This window comes from Camponotus vicinus, unplaced genomic scaffold, assembly GCF_025532165.1.
Source record: "Camponotus vicinus isolate PSW18456_S1 unplaced genomic scaffold, iyCamVici1.0 SCAF_2, whole genome shotgun sequence".
In the NCBI taxonomy this organism is placed as follows: Eukaryota; Metazoa; Arthropoda; class Insecta; order Hymenoptera; family Formicidae; genus Camponotus; species Camponotus vicinus.
The window spans coordinates 19638263-19654066 of record NW_028141956.1 but is presented as its reverse complement, the minus strand read 5'-3'; the positions used below and the strand labels follow the sequence as shown (position 1 = coordinate 19654066).

At 30.0% G+C, this 15804-nt stretch overlaps 2 protein-coding genes across 4 annotated transcripts in view; one reads left to right on the top strand and one right to left on the bottom strand.

The window, feature by feature from the left end:
• Nucleotides 1–1442: 1442 nt before the first annotated feature.
• On the bottom strand, nucleotides 1443–5605 carry LOC145966217 (uncharacterized). Of its 2 annotated transcripts, none has more exons than XM_083090155.1 (6): nucleotides 5408–5605; nucleotides 4030–4263; nucleotides 3623–3843; nucleotides 2349–2508; nucleotides 1864–1980; nucleotides 1443–1604 (listed from the first exon to the last, which is right to left on the bottom strand). In XM_083090155.1, the coding sequence occupies exons 1-6, from the start codon at nucleotides 5466–5468 to the stop codon at nucleotides 1597–1599; spliced, it is 801 nt and encodes a 266-aa protein (XP_082946281.1). In that variant the 5' UTR covers nucleotides 5469–5605; the 3' UTR covers nucleotides 1443–1596. The 2 variants fall into 2 exon arrangements, with proteins under 2 accessions (XP_082946281.1, XP_082946279.1); XM_083090153.1 differs by having other exon boundaries at nucleotides 1868–1980; nucleotides 5408–5603.
• Nucleotides 5606–9293: 3688 nt separating this feature from the next.
• Atg4a (Autophagy-related 4a) overlaps nucleotides 9294–15804 on the top strand; it is a 254744-nt gene continuing 248233 nt past the window's right edge. Inside the window, exon 1 of one of the 2 annotated variants that reach the window (XM_083090134.1) lies at nucleotides 9294–9666. In XM_083090134.1, coding sequence (XP_082946260.1) covers nucleotides 9646–9666 — 21 coding nt within the window. In that variant the 5' untranslated portion in view covers nucleotides 9294–9645. The remainder of the gene's footprint in view (nucleotides 9667–15804) is intronic. The other variant, XM_083090133.1, reaches the window with a different exon arrangement.

Sequence of the window (15804 nt, the reverse complement as noted above, 5' to 3'; positions counted from 1 at the left end):
TAAATCGATGTTGTACTGAATATTATACGTTTTTTTAAAACAGGTTTTGAGCAACTCCGTAGCAAACGGTTTAAGATTCTACGCACAGCAAAAATTCAAGGAAATGGAAGGGTACGATGGAGGAAACAGCCAAGTTTTCAAAGCTGATCAACGATACATTCGACGTGCTAAACCGCAAAGTTCTCAATGAAGGCGTTACTCCTGCCACACAAGATTATAAGGTAAATCGTCCGTAATTCGCTTAATATAAAAACAATTTTAAAACGTTTATGGAGGCTTTCGTAGCAGACATTTTTCTGATTAATCGAAATCCACCGGCCTTCCTAACTGTAAGAGATATTGATTTGTATTCTACATTACAGATTTTGGAATCCTCATTGGAGTGGCTAAACGAATGGGAGTACGCGAAGCGAAGAGGCGAAATATTGCCCGACGAATTTTTAACGCCAGAAACATCTGAAGGTCTGAGACTCTCGTTAATGTCAACGATGGGTTTATGTCGTTATTTGATCAGTCAATATCAATTCCAATATTTATTAACTGGAAGAGTTAATTAAGATAACTTGGAGGTATTTAGGTGTCCTTTTGATTGAATTCCAATTGTTGTTCCTTGCCTTCACCTTTTAGTGTGAATATTCAAAATTGTACCGCGTATGTAAAAAAACTGCAGAAGTCTACCGCGAATTTATATTGCGATTTACTTGTCACTAATCTTTCACTAGGTTTACCTACAAGATGACGAGTTCGTTTTGAAAAACAACTCGAATAAAACGAAATATCACACCCAATAGCTGTTCCATAAGTGTGAGAGGTGAAAAAGTTTCCCATTTTTCTCCGAGACGACTGATATTTCGGAAAAAAGAAAAGATAGATCTTCCTTTTAATTAAATGACGAACAACGTGTATATCATTGTTTGTCCGAAAAGTGAAGCGTCTCGGAGAAAACTTGTCAGCAGGATTTATACCGATCGGACGTGTGACACATGTTCTTAAGGACATATGTGCGCCATCCTTTTAAAAAGAAAGGAACAAATGGAGAAAAAACACGATCATCCAAATATCTTTTCGATGTTTTGAATGTATTTTTCTAGAAATTCTTTGGAACCGTCCGCCAAGCCGCTGAAGCAAACCCACACAACATTATGTCGTCTTAAAGATGTCTTAAAGACGTCATGAAATTTCTAAAGACGTCTTAAGAAGTTATCAGAATTACATCTTTATGACGTTTTTAAGACGTCTTATGTCCCGATTTAAGATATCTGTCGGGCATTGTTTTAAGACGTCTCACTCAAGACGTCCCAATCAAGATATAATTAAATGTCTCACTAAGGATGTCATAAAGACGTCTCAGACATTTCAATTAAGACGACTTTTAGACGTGCGTAATTCGGTCGGTAAAATAGCTGCATATTGATTTATTCTATAATAAATAACAAAACTCATCATTTTAAGTTCATTTCTTTATTATATTTTGGTTGATACAAAGTTTTCAATGGTACAACTAGTCTAGTAGCATCAATACGCGATGATGACCAAGCATTCCATTGCGCACATCGTCACAATCTTCATTTTGTTGAATAAAATCTTCATATGTTGTCATAGTGCTGTAAAAAAATATACAAAAGATAATTAATATATTTTTTTTTACAATATAGAATTTAATTTTTTACACACACACATACACACACACAAAATTAAATATATAAGTGAAATATGATATAAGATGATATACATTTACATATATTAAAAAACATATATTAATTTCAATGTTTTCTCATTTTCAACACTAAAAATGTTATGCAGCAACATTATACAGCCCTATTGTTTTTTAAATAATATCGTATGGAATTTTCAATAATTTACCAACCTTTTTCTCCTTATTTCTTAAATAGTTGAGGCGATCTCCCATATGTCGTAACCATTCTTGGATGGTCTTTTTAATATCGTGCATATTACTTTTTTCGTCATCCGAAACGTATGCTGAAAAACGATTTGTTACATAATTATTAAAATATTTTATGCTTTAATTCCAATAGTTAGAATAGGGTAGTCATGAAGTAAAGTATAGCTATAAACGTTTGTAACTTTTGGAAAGAATATAAAAATTTTGATCCGTAAAAAATTGGAAAGAGTATAAAGTGTAGAAGAATATTTGAACGAAATTTGAAGTAAGATCTTATTAATAATTCTGAAGAAAAATTTAAAGTTAAAAGTGCACGTTACATCTAAGCATATGTTAGATACTATCTCGAATACTGATGTTCGAATACATTAAAGGTGCAACTATTTTTAAGCAGTATTACATAAAAAGGAGAAATAAAAATATATCTTAAAGAAATAATAATTACCCATAATAACTGTGACAAAACTTGTGTCCTTAATTGCCGTTGATCCTTTTTGGCCTGTCCATGATAATTTGCGGCACAATTCATCCGATAATGTGTATTTTATAATATTCCTTGTCTTGTGAACGAAAGCGTTTCCTCCAATTTTTGCAATTTTCCTTTTCTATAACAGAATGTTACAAAAATGTTTAATAATATTTTCAATTTAAGCCGCTTGAATTGAAGAAAAAGGAAACATGAATTTAATATATTTTAAGAGCTTCTTTCAAAATTACTAAGCGACAAAAGGCAGCAAAAATTGTAATAAAATTTAAAAGAATGTTATATATTACGCTTTAAGTAAATTTAAGTAAATATTTTATACTATATATCTAAATTTGCGCACTAATAACCGCGTGTCTTTTGATTTTTATTTGCCTTTTTACCCCTTAGTAATTTATTATTATGTTGAGCCTATTATTTTCATTATTTTATTTTTCAAAATTGTTTTTATTATATGAATAAATAAATAAATAAATAAATATATATATATATATATATACAGGGTGTTTCAGACCACCCGTATTAGCCGAATATCTCAAAAACCGAGAACGGCAGACAAAAATGTTTCCTATAAAAGTTATAGGGTTTCAAATAATGCACAGTAATATTAGTACGACCTTGAATAGCGTTGTCAAGATCATGTGAAGGTCACCTTCAATTTCTTAAATGGAACCATTTATTTTTCATTGCGTTATTATTCTTGTAGCATATCTCGAGAGCTTTCCAAAACACTATAATTAAGTTAGTTTTCATTAAGTACTTGCAGAGTTATGAGGCTTGAAATCGTTTCTTAATTTTATATAAACCGTAAAATATCTTATTTTGTACATAAAAGTATTAAGGTGAGGTAATCGTAAAATATTCATTTTTCGATTACCTCATCTTAATACTTTTATGTACAAAATAATGAGAGGAATCAATTGGTGTAAAGAAAACATAGTTATTTTTAAGAAAAAATTGTAATTGTTAATTGCAAATTACATATTTTTTTTTCGAAACAACTGTGTTTTTTTTACACCAATTATCTTATCTTAATACTTTTATGTACAAAATAATGAGAGGAATTAATTAGTGTGACACCCAGTATATTCAATATCTAGATTTTGTCTTCTACTTTTATCTCTACAAAAGAATTTTTGTTGTTGATTGAATTATAGAAATATACATTTATTTCACATTTAAAAATAGAGAGAAGAAGAAAAAAGAAATGGACGCAAAAACAGAAAAGTACACACTAATTGTTTCCGAATCTCTCTGTCCTTTTGGAGATCCGTGTCAAATTTGAAAAATTCGTCAACTGTTGATAGCAGAAATTCCGGCAATAATTGGACTTCGTCATTATTATATATTGTATTAGCTGGTCCTGCGTTATTTATTAAATTTATTATTATCTCCAACTGTCTCGTATTCTTTTGTATGAGATTTTTAATAATTTTTTGTTCGGTACGACACGCATCTGTATAAGATAAAAAAGAAAAATATTTATTTCTCTTTATAAGTATCATTAAAATTATCTGTTTAGTTATTTTACACAAGTACATACATACGAAATTAAGTACATATAACATATTGACGAATATTATAAGTACAATATAACGATATAATTAAGAAGGAAGAATAAAGAATAAAGTTTAATACATACCATAGCATTTTTCCAACTGATTGCCGTTGGCATTGAAAGTTGTCATGTCATCACCGTCAAGCACATTATCGGGGCTAATCATATTGTCACCAATATCATCATCATCATTATTATCATCAGGCACATTGTCATTATTAAGCCCATTACCATCATCACGCACATTAGCATTACCGCAAGACACGTAATCACCTACTAAACTTTCGTTCAACCATTCCTCATCAGTAATGTCAACATCTGTAAATATAAAGTCTGTGAGTTCATTTTGTTAGTTATACTGTTCATCACAGTGTTATTAAATTTCATTCATTGTAAACTATTTTATATAATTTTCACTTAACGCACAACCACAATCACAATCGCACTCGATGAAAGATGGGAAGAAAGGAGCATCTCAGATAAAGTTTTCATTTATCTTATGATAGCAGTCATTTGTCATAAGTTGCTAGTGTATTCGCAATATATACTGTGTCCATTTTGTGTGCAACATTCAATTTAATTTCAAATAACTGCATTATTGCATATTTGCAATTTAACTTATTTGCACATTTAACTTTAAATTTTTCTTCAGAATTATTAATAAGATCTTACTTCAAATTTCGTTCAAATATTCTTCTACGCTTTATACTCTTTCCAATTTTTTACGGATCAAAATTTTTATATTCTTTCCAAAAGTTACAAACGTTTATAGCTATACTTTACTTCATGACTACCCTATTCTAACTATTGGAATTAAAGCACAAAATATTTTAATAATTATGTAACAAATCGTTTTTCAGCATACGTTTCGGACGACGAAAAAAGTAATATGCACGATATTAAAAAGACCATCCAAGAATGGTTACGACATGCGGGAGATCGCCTCAACTATTTAAGAAATAAGGAGAAAAAGGTTGGTAAATTATTGAAAATTCCATACGATATTATTTAAAAAACAATAGGGCTGTATAATGTTGCTGCATAACATTTTTAGTGTTGAAAATGAGAAAACATTGAAATTAATATATGTTTTTTAATATATGTAAATGTATATCATCTTATATCATATTTCACTTATATATTTAATTTTGTGTGTGTGTATGTGTGTGTGTAAAAAATTAAATTCTATATTGTAAAAAAAAATATATTAATTATCTTTTGTATATTTTTTTACAGCACTATGACAACATATGAAGATTTTATTCAACAAAATGAAGATTGTGACGATGTGCGCAATGGAATGCTTGGTCATCATCGCGTATTGATGCTACTAGACTAGTTGTACCATTGAAAACTTTGTATCAACCAAAATATAATAAAGAAATGAACTTAAAATGATGAGTTTTGTTATTTATTATAGAATAAATCAATATGCAGCTATTTTACCGACCGAATTACGCACGTCTAAAAGTCGTCTTAATTGAAATGTCTGAGACGTCTTTATAACATCCTGAGTGAGACATTTAATTATATGTCTTGAGTGAGACGTCTTAAAACAATGCCCGACAGATATCTTAAATCGGGACATAAGACGTCTTAAAGACGTCATAAAGATGTAATTCTGATAACTTCTTAAGACGTCTTTAGAAATTTCATGACGTCTTTAAGACTTCTTTAAGACGACATAATGTTGTGTGGGTTCGCTTACGCTTTACTCCACCGTCCACTCCACCAATATTACTTCCATCGTAGACGGTCCTTAAAAGAAAAAATAAACTTCGGACCGTGTTAGTATCAGTTCTTTATATACACTTTATGACGAAAAGTTGAATACGAGTTAGCTAATTTGATGCAGCGACGCATAGCGGCAAAGCGAGGAAGCATATTCTATATACATATGTACTATTACATATTTAGAAACATACAGATATAATCTTTTTTTTAGCAAACTTTTTTATCTTTCTGAAAGATTTCAGAAATATTGCAAATACAAAATTATATAAAATATAAATATTATAATATTATAATATAAATATTATAAATATTATAAAAAACATGATGCAGGTATATTTTTGAAATATTTCAGATTCAAAATTACAATTGAAAAATTTTAATAAAATATCTTTTAACATTACAATATTACCGAGTCGTTGAATGATTAATCATAATTTCAATAGAAATATCCACATGAAATCTACATTTATATTTCGAGAATAAAGTACCTCGATGTAATAATGAAAAAAGAAAGTTTAATAATTCGTGGATAAATCTGCATCCACGTAAGCCACGTAAAATACGTGGATTCGACGAGGATGTGACGTAACTGTTTTTGTCGGGTATTAACAAATATTCATGAAATAACTTCTGTAGAGTATCCATCTGCAGTCTACATTTCTGTTTGTAGAGGTCGCTCAACGTAATTGAAATTTTTCCATTTCATTAACATTGAAAATCCGTTTTATTTCATTATTTTTGGGTGTTCTCGGCCTCATTTCATACTACGATATTTCCAATATAGGCTTGCATAGGAAATTGAATTCTCTACAAATAAAAATTTTTTTACAAACTACAAGAGGAGTTATTAATGTTCAAAACAAATTTGATGTGAAAATGTCTTTCATGACTAATGTATTGAATGTATCGAAAAAATTTAAAGGACCATTTTGTAGAGACTTGAATTTCCTACAAAAAAAGGTCCTGTGAGCCAAGTCTGTAGATACAACCCTTTCAGAGTTACAAGTGATTAAAAAAATTTTTTTTAGAAATTTTTCGTTATATTTTAAACGAATGTAAAATTCTGCATGAAATTTACATACATTCGACCGCCTATAACTGCGAAAGGGTTGAATCTATAGACGTGGCTCACAGGGCCTTTTTTGTAGCAAATTCAATTCTCTACACAATGATCTTTTGAATTTCTTTGATATATTTAATAGATTGGTCGTGAGAAATATGTTGTCCAAAAATGACACACACTAATACACTCTTTTCCACTTGTAGTTATGTTGACAGATTTTCGCTAGTTCCACGTAAATGAGCAAATTTGCTACACTCTTATATGCTAATATTAATTATTGGTATTTCAGGATATTTGTGTAAACAAATTCTTCGGCGTTATAGCTCGTGTCGTGATGCCCTCCTCAAGCCTGACAAAAATCCTACACCTCTATCAGTATTAGTCGACATACGATCTCGTGGCGGATTAATTCATTCGAATGTACAGTTTTTTAAATTAATTCGTCATGTTGAAACGTGCTTCGCGAAACACGCTGCCTCTACACAAGTATTTGACTTAACAATTGAAGACGTTTTGTCATCGTGTAATTTCGCGTTTCCCTGTAAAGAACATTCAGCGGATATTTTGTCGTACGCAATATGCTATTATATTAGACTAAGAATGCGACAATTTTCATTCCAGCAGAACAAAAAACTGGAACGAAAATCTGCCAGACAGAAAAAATAATCTAAGTTAAGTAATGAATAAAGATAATTAACATTAATCCATGTGCATTGTTTTATTTTCATATCCTCAATTGATCCTTATTGCTTACCCTTATTGCTTGAGTAGTTGAGTATCCTTATTGGGAATGAAATAAAATATTGGAGATGCAATGAAACCAAATCAGAAACAAAACTCACAAAAAATTACAATTTAATTTCTTTATAATTCGAACGCTTTTTCGGAATTCGCAAATGCCATTTTTTCACAAAATTTACATTTTCAAATAATCCTAGACTATACAATCTGAATACCGTTACCGATTCTTTTCAAACTCGATACTGAATACAGTTATGCCTTATTCTACTGGAGTAATAAGTTGTAGGAAAGTAAATTCCGAGAAAATTCGAAAGTACTCAGAAAAATCAAATTCATTTGACAGTTTTTCTCATTATTGCCTGAATTTTTTGTTCAAATAATTTGATAATAACTTTCGGCATTGTTGTAAATCGATATTCCCATCATCTTGAATGTGGTTCAATTTTTTCAGCTTTTCGTTGAATCGCGAAATACTGAAATTCTGAACGAATTAAACTTGTCGCTAGAAATGTAAGTCCAATACATTCAAATTTCTCATATTAACAGGCCTGTTCGTAACAGTTTCATCGTGTACGTTCAACATTTATTTTATTTATATTCAAAATAATTTTACTGTATCAATATTTCTTTTTTAATGTTTTATTAATAAGTTTACATAATAAGCGATATAAGGGCTCGTTCCCACTGAGCGCGTCACGCGTCGCGTCAACCAGCGTGAGCCAATCAAAACATCCCATTGTAATAACACGGAAAACATGTTATTACAATGGGATGTTTTGATTGGCTCACGCTGGTGACGCGACGCGTGACGCGCTCAGTGAGAACGAGCCCTAAGTGGTAATCGGAAAGGATAAACAAATGTATCTTTGTCTCTGTTGTCAAAAGAGAATTGCGCATGTGCGCCCGAACATCCCTCGATCGCAACGACTCGTGCGGACATACAGGAAACTATCAATTTCGAGCTACTAAGCGGGACACCCCCACCACCGAAAAAGTAGACCAGTTTCTAGACCTGTATGTAAGACCGTGATGAAAACAGTATGGGTGCATTCGTTTATGCAGTCGCTGCTGCAAATGTCATTTGTTTATCTATAGTTTACATCACGTACACTATAGATAAACAAATGACATCTGCGGCAGCGACTGCGTAAACGAACGCATCCTATGGCTACGTTCAGCAGAAAAAGCTGTTTTGCAACTGTTGTAAAATTCGTGAGCCTGATTGGTGTATGCTCTTAATTTTGGCTGAATCTAAGAGCATACACCAATCAGATTCACGAATTTTACAACAGTTGCAAAGCAGCTTTTCCTGCTGAACGCAGCCATGTTAAATCCGATGCGCACCGAAGCAGAATCGGATTGAAGACTTCGGTGGAAACTAGACCAATTACTTCGTTCCATAATTGCAACTCTTCTTCACTTATGAATCTTGCCATATTTGTTGATGAATTGTAGCAACGTTACTGAGAATCGTTCCGAAACTCGTTTTACTGACGATGCTCCTGTACTGACCAACGTTCCAAATTGTAGCAGTACTGGCAGTGCTGCCAGTGAATTACGGAACGCACCCACTGTAGGCCGTGTTCCGAATTTACTGCCAGTATTGAAAATCTATAGTTTACGTTACGTATACTATAGATTTTCAGTACTGGCAGTTTATATCGGAACGCAGCCTGTATATACTGCCTATGTTCCAAAATTCACTGCCAGCGCTGAAAATATATAGGCCCGTATTCAGAACGCGCTTACATCTTTATAAGCGCGTTCTGAATACGGGCCATAATATACGTAACGTGAACTATAGATTTTCAGCGCTGGCAGTGAATTTTGGAACACGCCCACTGTAGTATAGTTTAATATCTTTGAAGTTTATAGGATGCAAGAAATTTACGTGCAGAGAAAGTGCAAGTAAAACAAACAGATTTAGGTTTTGCGAGTTGTTGCGAGACTTTTGTGATAAAAAACATAAAAAGTACCAAATTCTGTTTTTAAATCACATTTGATTGAAATGATATAACTTCGAATGGAATTCCTGAAGTGTCAAATTTATCCATCTCCTAATTGATATATAGAGACATTTGTATTATTTTCATAAAATTTTTCGATTTTAAATGGAGCATTTAATCTCATCATATATAAGGATAGTACAGATGCGATGACCAATGTTCTTGGCTGTGGTGAAGGTGTGTATAAAAATCTTTCTAACTCTTAACCTTACTGTTCTTACGAGGCAGTATTATAAAAATATCTTCAACTCAAAAGTCACTTAAATTATTAATTTAATTATTATTCAAATAGCAAGATGCTAGTAGTATGTCAACAAATTTAATTATGATTTTGTAGCAGATTTTAGTATGCTGTGTTTTATTTAAGCTTAATTTTTGACAGCAATTTGTCGATAGTATATGAGAGTGAAAATACAGTAAAAATCAAATATTATTTGTTATTATGTTGTAATAATATACAGCAAATATTAAATAAAGTATTACAAGTATTGATGGTAAAAATGCAGCAGAAAGCATGCACAGAAATAACAGAAACATGATGAACAGAAATATTTGTAGCACAATTCATCAAGTACTGATGGCATAAACTCAGCAGAAATCATTATTGTCGCAATGTAATGGCAAAAACAGAAAACCAGAACATATATTATGAGAAATACAATAATATTAATATAGATGTGAAAAAATTTATCATAAATATATATTACATAAGTGTTAGCAATAAATCATAAATTACTTGCAATTTTCCAATCATAAATATAATACATAACACGTTACATTTTATATTCTATAATATAAATAATTAGCATAGTTAAATAATTAAAATATTTAAATTTAAATAAATAATGTATTTATTAATAATTTATAAAACTCAAGAGATTTATATGGGAATTGAACTCTTATTTTGTGTTTCAAACAGTTAATAATATTTCTCCATTGATTTTCCTGATATTCTAACAATTAGTTTATTTTGAATTCTTCTATTAGAATTGTGTCATAGAGAAATTAAATTGATAAAGATAAATATATACTTTTTTCCTTGCTAGCAATGCTTTTCATTTTTTATGTTTGTCTGTGACAGAAACTTGAAGATAAATACATTATATAACAATAAAAAGAACTATATATAACCAGACATTATTAATATAATTTTAAATAATATTGACAACAGACAACAGTTTTATGACAGACTGTTATGTTTCTGCTGTTATCTTTTAATGACAATGCTTGTTGATTTTTGTCATGTTTTTGTCACTCGATTTTTGACAATACTCTAGCATTGTACCATATTATGCTTATTATATTGATTTAGTTGATCTTGACAAGTTGTATTCTTAATACTCAAATTCTATTTTTATATCAAATTCTGTTTTTATATTAAGAAATGTTTCATTTTTACAACATTTTATGTAGTATATTATAATGCAAGAATTGCTCTTTTTCTGCTACATTTTTGCCACTAACTGAAATGGCAGATCATGTTGCTGGAGTTCTGTGAACGTAATAATAATATAAAATGATTTTGGCAGATTTGGCTATCTGAGTAAATAATATTTAAATTTTCTTAATTATTTTTGTTAATATAAATATAAAATGTAATATAAGGATAAAATTAAATTTCTTTATCATTTGATGTATAGAAAGAAAGATTAGGTACGATGAATTAAAGGTTTTTCTGTATAGGATTCTATAAGTAGAATTAATCATTGATAAAGTTGATTAGGAGATTAATTATAGTCATTTTTAATAAATAAAATTAATTGATAGTTATCTCCAATAAATTATTGCATTTTGTTGCATTGAGGAGAGTAATATGGTGCTTTTTCTTCACATGTTAATCTATAAAATGTTTCATTATAACAATGAATAATTATTTAAACTTAAAATAATAATACGATGTAACAACAATCTATAGTACCAAATGTTTTGTTCTTTTGTTCATATGTCTTCCTAAATAGCAAAATGCTAACAGCATGTCGGCAGTATGATAGCAAATCCAATTATGATTTTAGCAAATTTCTATTTACTGTGTCCGCAATTACTTTTGACCAGGCTAAACTTCTGACACAATATAAAAGCAAATTGCAACGAAAATTGAGCATCTGTTCAATCTTATGATAGCAAATATGCAGCAAATATTGAGCAAGAGCTACCGTATCTAAAATCAACAACAGGAAACCTAAAAAATTAAGCATGATGTAATAATAAAAACATAGACGGTAAAAATGCAGCATGATTTCTAGCGTTTATTAAATATCACATGTATTATTGTATAAATGTTACTAGTAACTTGCTAGTTGTAGTTTATCTGTCATAAATATATATAATGTGTAACATATATTATTCATAATTATATTCTGTATAATATAAATAATTAACATAATTAAATGATTAATAAAATAATTAAATTTTAACAATCAGTTTAATATTGAATCTCTGTTGAAATTATATTAGAAGTTAGGTTGACAAAAATACTATACATTTTTAATCTTGTTAATCACACTTTGTAATCTTTATATTTGCCTATGGCAGAAATTTATATATCAAATAGATGTTTTAATGGCGGAAAGAACTATAATTCGATATAATATACATTACATTGTTGTTTTACATTATTTTATGACAATTGACCATACTATGTTTCTGTTTTTCCTATTATCTTTTAAAATGACAGCGCATGTTCTATTTCTACTGAGTTTTTGCCATGCTTGCAGATAAGCTTGATTTGCGACGATATTTTCTTACTGATATTTTCTTACTGAATTCCAATAGAAGACTCAGAATATTAAACTGTGATTGCTAAAATTTAATTATTTTATATATATAATTACTTAAATATTTTTATATAATTATTTTATATTATTAAAATATTTTTATATAATTGTTTTATATTATTAATAAACTATGCTAATCATTTACAACAGGTCAACGCTCGATTACGATTGATCAAGTTTCGACGTGATTCTTAGGGCCATCACACACGAAATTGCATAGCTGCATATGCATAACATAAGAGCATATGGACCAATGAGCATCGAGTATTAAGTCGCCATATTGACTTACATAACATAATACTCGATGCTTATTGGTCCATATGGTCTTATGTTATGCATATGCAGCTATGCAATTTCGTGTGTGATGGCCGTGCAATAAAACGTGCAATAAAACGTTTCACTCTTGTTTTGATTTTACATTATGTAAAGCGAAATCTTTTCTTATTTAAATTGACTAAAACTTTTCAATGTTGTAGCCTTATGGACAAACATACGGAAGATTCAATAAGACTAGCTCTTACACATTATTCACCAAATTGTCAATTAATGAATGAAGTGAAAGCTCAGTCATCATATTAATTGAAAACGAGTACAAAATTTTTACAAATATTTTTATAAGTTTTAAAATAAATTGTGTATGTTGGAATATTAATATTTATTTATTTTCGTTATAATGAGCTCCCCCTCTTATATGGGGAGTGTCAAATAGTGAGATTACAGATTTTGTCGAATTTTAAATATGTTTTAGAGCTAACCCTCCCACTATTTCATAGGCAAGTGGCACGATGCAATATTTGAATATTCGCGAGAAATTTGCATTCAAAGTTTTCGTGCGTCTTTTATATCAAACATTTTTAAGAGATTTGCAGGTAGTGAGCGCAACATAGCGGACGAGGCAGCGGACGGGAACACTGCATGTTGCAGGTTGGAATCCTGCCTTTTTTTTTTAATTGTTACCAAATGTGCATTCTCACGCGTATGTTACGCTCACTATCTGCAAACCTATAAAAAATGTTCGGTATAAAAGACGCACGAAAACTTTGAATGCAAATTTCTCGCGAATACTCAAATATTGCATCGTGCTACTTGTCTATGAAGTAGTGGGGGGAGGTTTAGCTCTAAAACATATTTAAAATTCAGTAAAATCCATGATCTATTTGACACTCTTTGTTAGAAAAGAATACAAATGAAATACAGTTATCAATCAGTGTATATCTGTCGGTCAGAGGCGATCGTGAAGCAGGTTGAGTATGCCTAGGTAGCAAGCACACGTCATTTTGACGTTTCAAATTGGTCATTCACTGTCTATTCTTGACGTCACGAATTGACGTTTTTATGACATAAAAGTGACGGTCTAATGTCACAGATCCTTGACGTCATGACATGTACCGCATTTTGACGTCATGACATGTACCGCATTTTGACGTCATAAAATGTACCATATTTTGACGTCTTTTTCTTAGCATAATAATATATTTAATAGTGTTGTCGAATAAAGCACTCTCTAAAAGTGAATCAGTGTATTATCACTGAAAAACAGTAAATAGTCACTGATTAGCAGTTATAAGTACAGCACTGTAAATCAGTGATATTTTATTGAAAGAATCAGTTAATAATTTTGACTATTTCAATCAGTAATATCTCAGTAATATTTCTTAATATCAGTAATATTTCTTTTGTTATTGCCAGTAATATTAAACTACAATTCATTTTTCTCTATCTATTTTATAAATATAATATAAATATAATAAATATAAAAATAAATAAATATATATAAATATAAATAAATATATATAAAATTAAAAATTTTATTTATATTTACTAAATATTTATTATATTAAAAATTTTATTTTATTTATATATTACATGTATATTGAACTTGTTATTTTAAATAGATAACGAACGAATAATTTTCATTAAGTAGCCAGACATTTATTTGTCCGACTTATAAGATCGATTTAATATCTGAAGCCTCTCTATTTTCCAGTCATAAATGTAGTATGTAATATAATAATGTTATGTTTTATTGTAATTATATTATACACTAGTCAAAAAAAATAGGGAACACTGTTTAAACCCTAAAAATTGGACTATTTTCAAACCGCTGAAACTCGTCGAAAAATCATCATAGACAAAAAATTAAAAATGCATTTTAAAGCTTAAAGTTTCAATTTTAACGAGCAATTGGTGGTCTTTAAACATTTTTTTATCTTCCTTATTTTGCACTTTAAAAAAGAACACACTGTTTAGTTCCTTAACCCTTTCGCTACGGCGGTTCGCTGCGCCGTAGCGCCGCCATTAAACGGGTCTTCGCGGCAAAAGTGTACACATTGCGCGTGGACAGTCTTTAGCATTCGGGTTTACATCTTACACCTGAACAACGCCGCCTTGAAAGAAGCCGCCATGCTTTTGAAAGAAAAGAAACTTTTCTTTAAAACAAGATAATAATTTCTATATAAACAATAATTGTTTTAAATAAAACAATTAATATACAGGGTAGGGCAAAAGTTCCGGAACGGCTAAATATCTCAGAAAATATTAATTTTTTGGAAAAATAGTTTAGACAGAAAAAAATGGCTTAAAAAAATCTATTAGCTGATGGTATTTATTTGACCTTGAGATGACCTTGAAAAGTGCGGTCAAAGTCACCATAAAAATCTTAAATAGCAACCCCTATTTTTTATTACATATTCTTATAGCTGAGGCCGAGAGCTTTCAAAAATACTATAATTAAGTTAGTTTTTATTAAGTACTTTTCGAGTTATGAGGCTTGAAAACATTTCTTAATTTTACATAAACCATATAATATCTAGTAAAATATTCATTTTTCGATTATCTTACCTTAATACTTTTATGTACAAAATAATGAGAGGAATCAACTGGTTCGAAAAAAAAATGTAATTTGCAATTAACAATTACATTTTTTTTCTTAAAAATAATTATGTGTTTTCTTTACACTAATTGATTCCTCTCATTATTTTGTACATAAAAGTATTAAGGTAACATAATTGAAAAATGAATATTTTACAAGATATTTTACGGTTTATGTAAAATTAAGAAATGATTTCAAGCCTCATAACTCGAAAAGTACTTAATGAAAACTAACTTAATTATAGTGTTTTGGAAAGCTCTCGACCTCAGCTATAAGAATATGTAATAAAAAATAGGGATTGCCGTTTAATATTTTTATGGTGACTTTGACCGCGCTTTTCAAGGTCATCCCAAGGTCAAATAAATACCATCAGCTAATAGATTTTTTAAGCCATCTTTTTCTGTCTAAATCATTTTTCCAAAAAATTAATATTTTCTGAGATATTTAGCCGTTCCGGAACTTTTGCCCTACTCTGTATATTAATTGTTTTATTAAAACAATTATTGTTTATATAGAAATTATTATCTTGTTTTAAAGAAAAGTTTCTTTTCTTTCAAAAGCATGTCAAGGCGGCGTTGTTCAGGTGTAAGATGTAAACCCGAATGCTAAAGACTGTCCACGCGCAATGTGTACACTTTTGCCGCGAAGACCCGTTTAATGGCGGCGCTA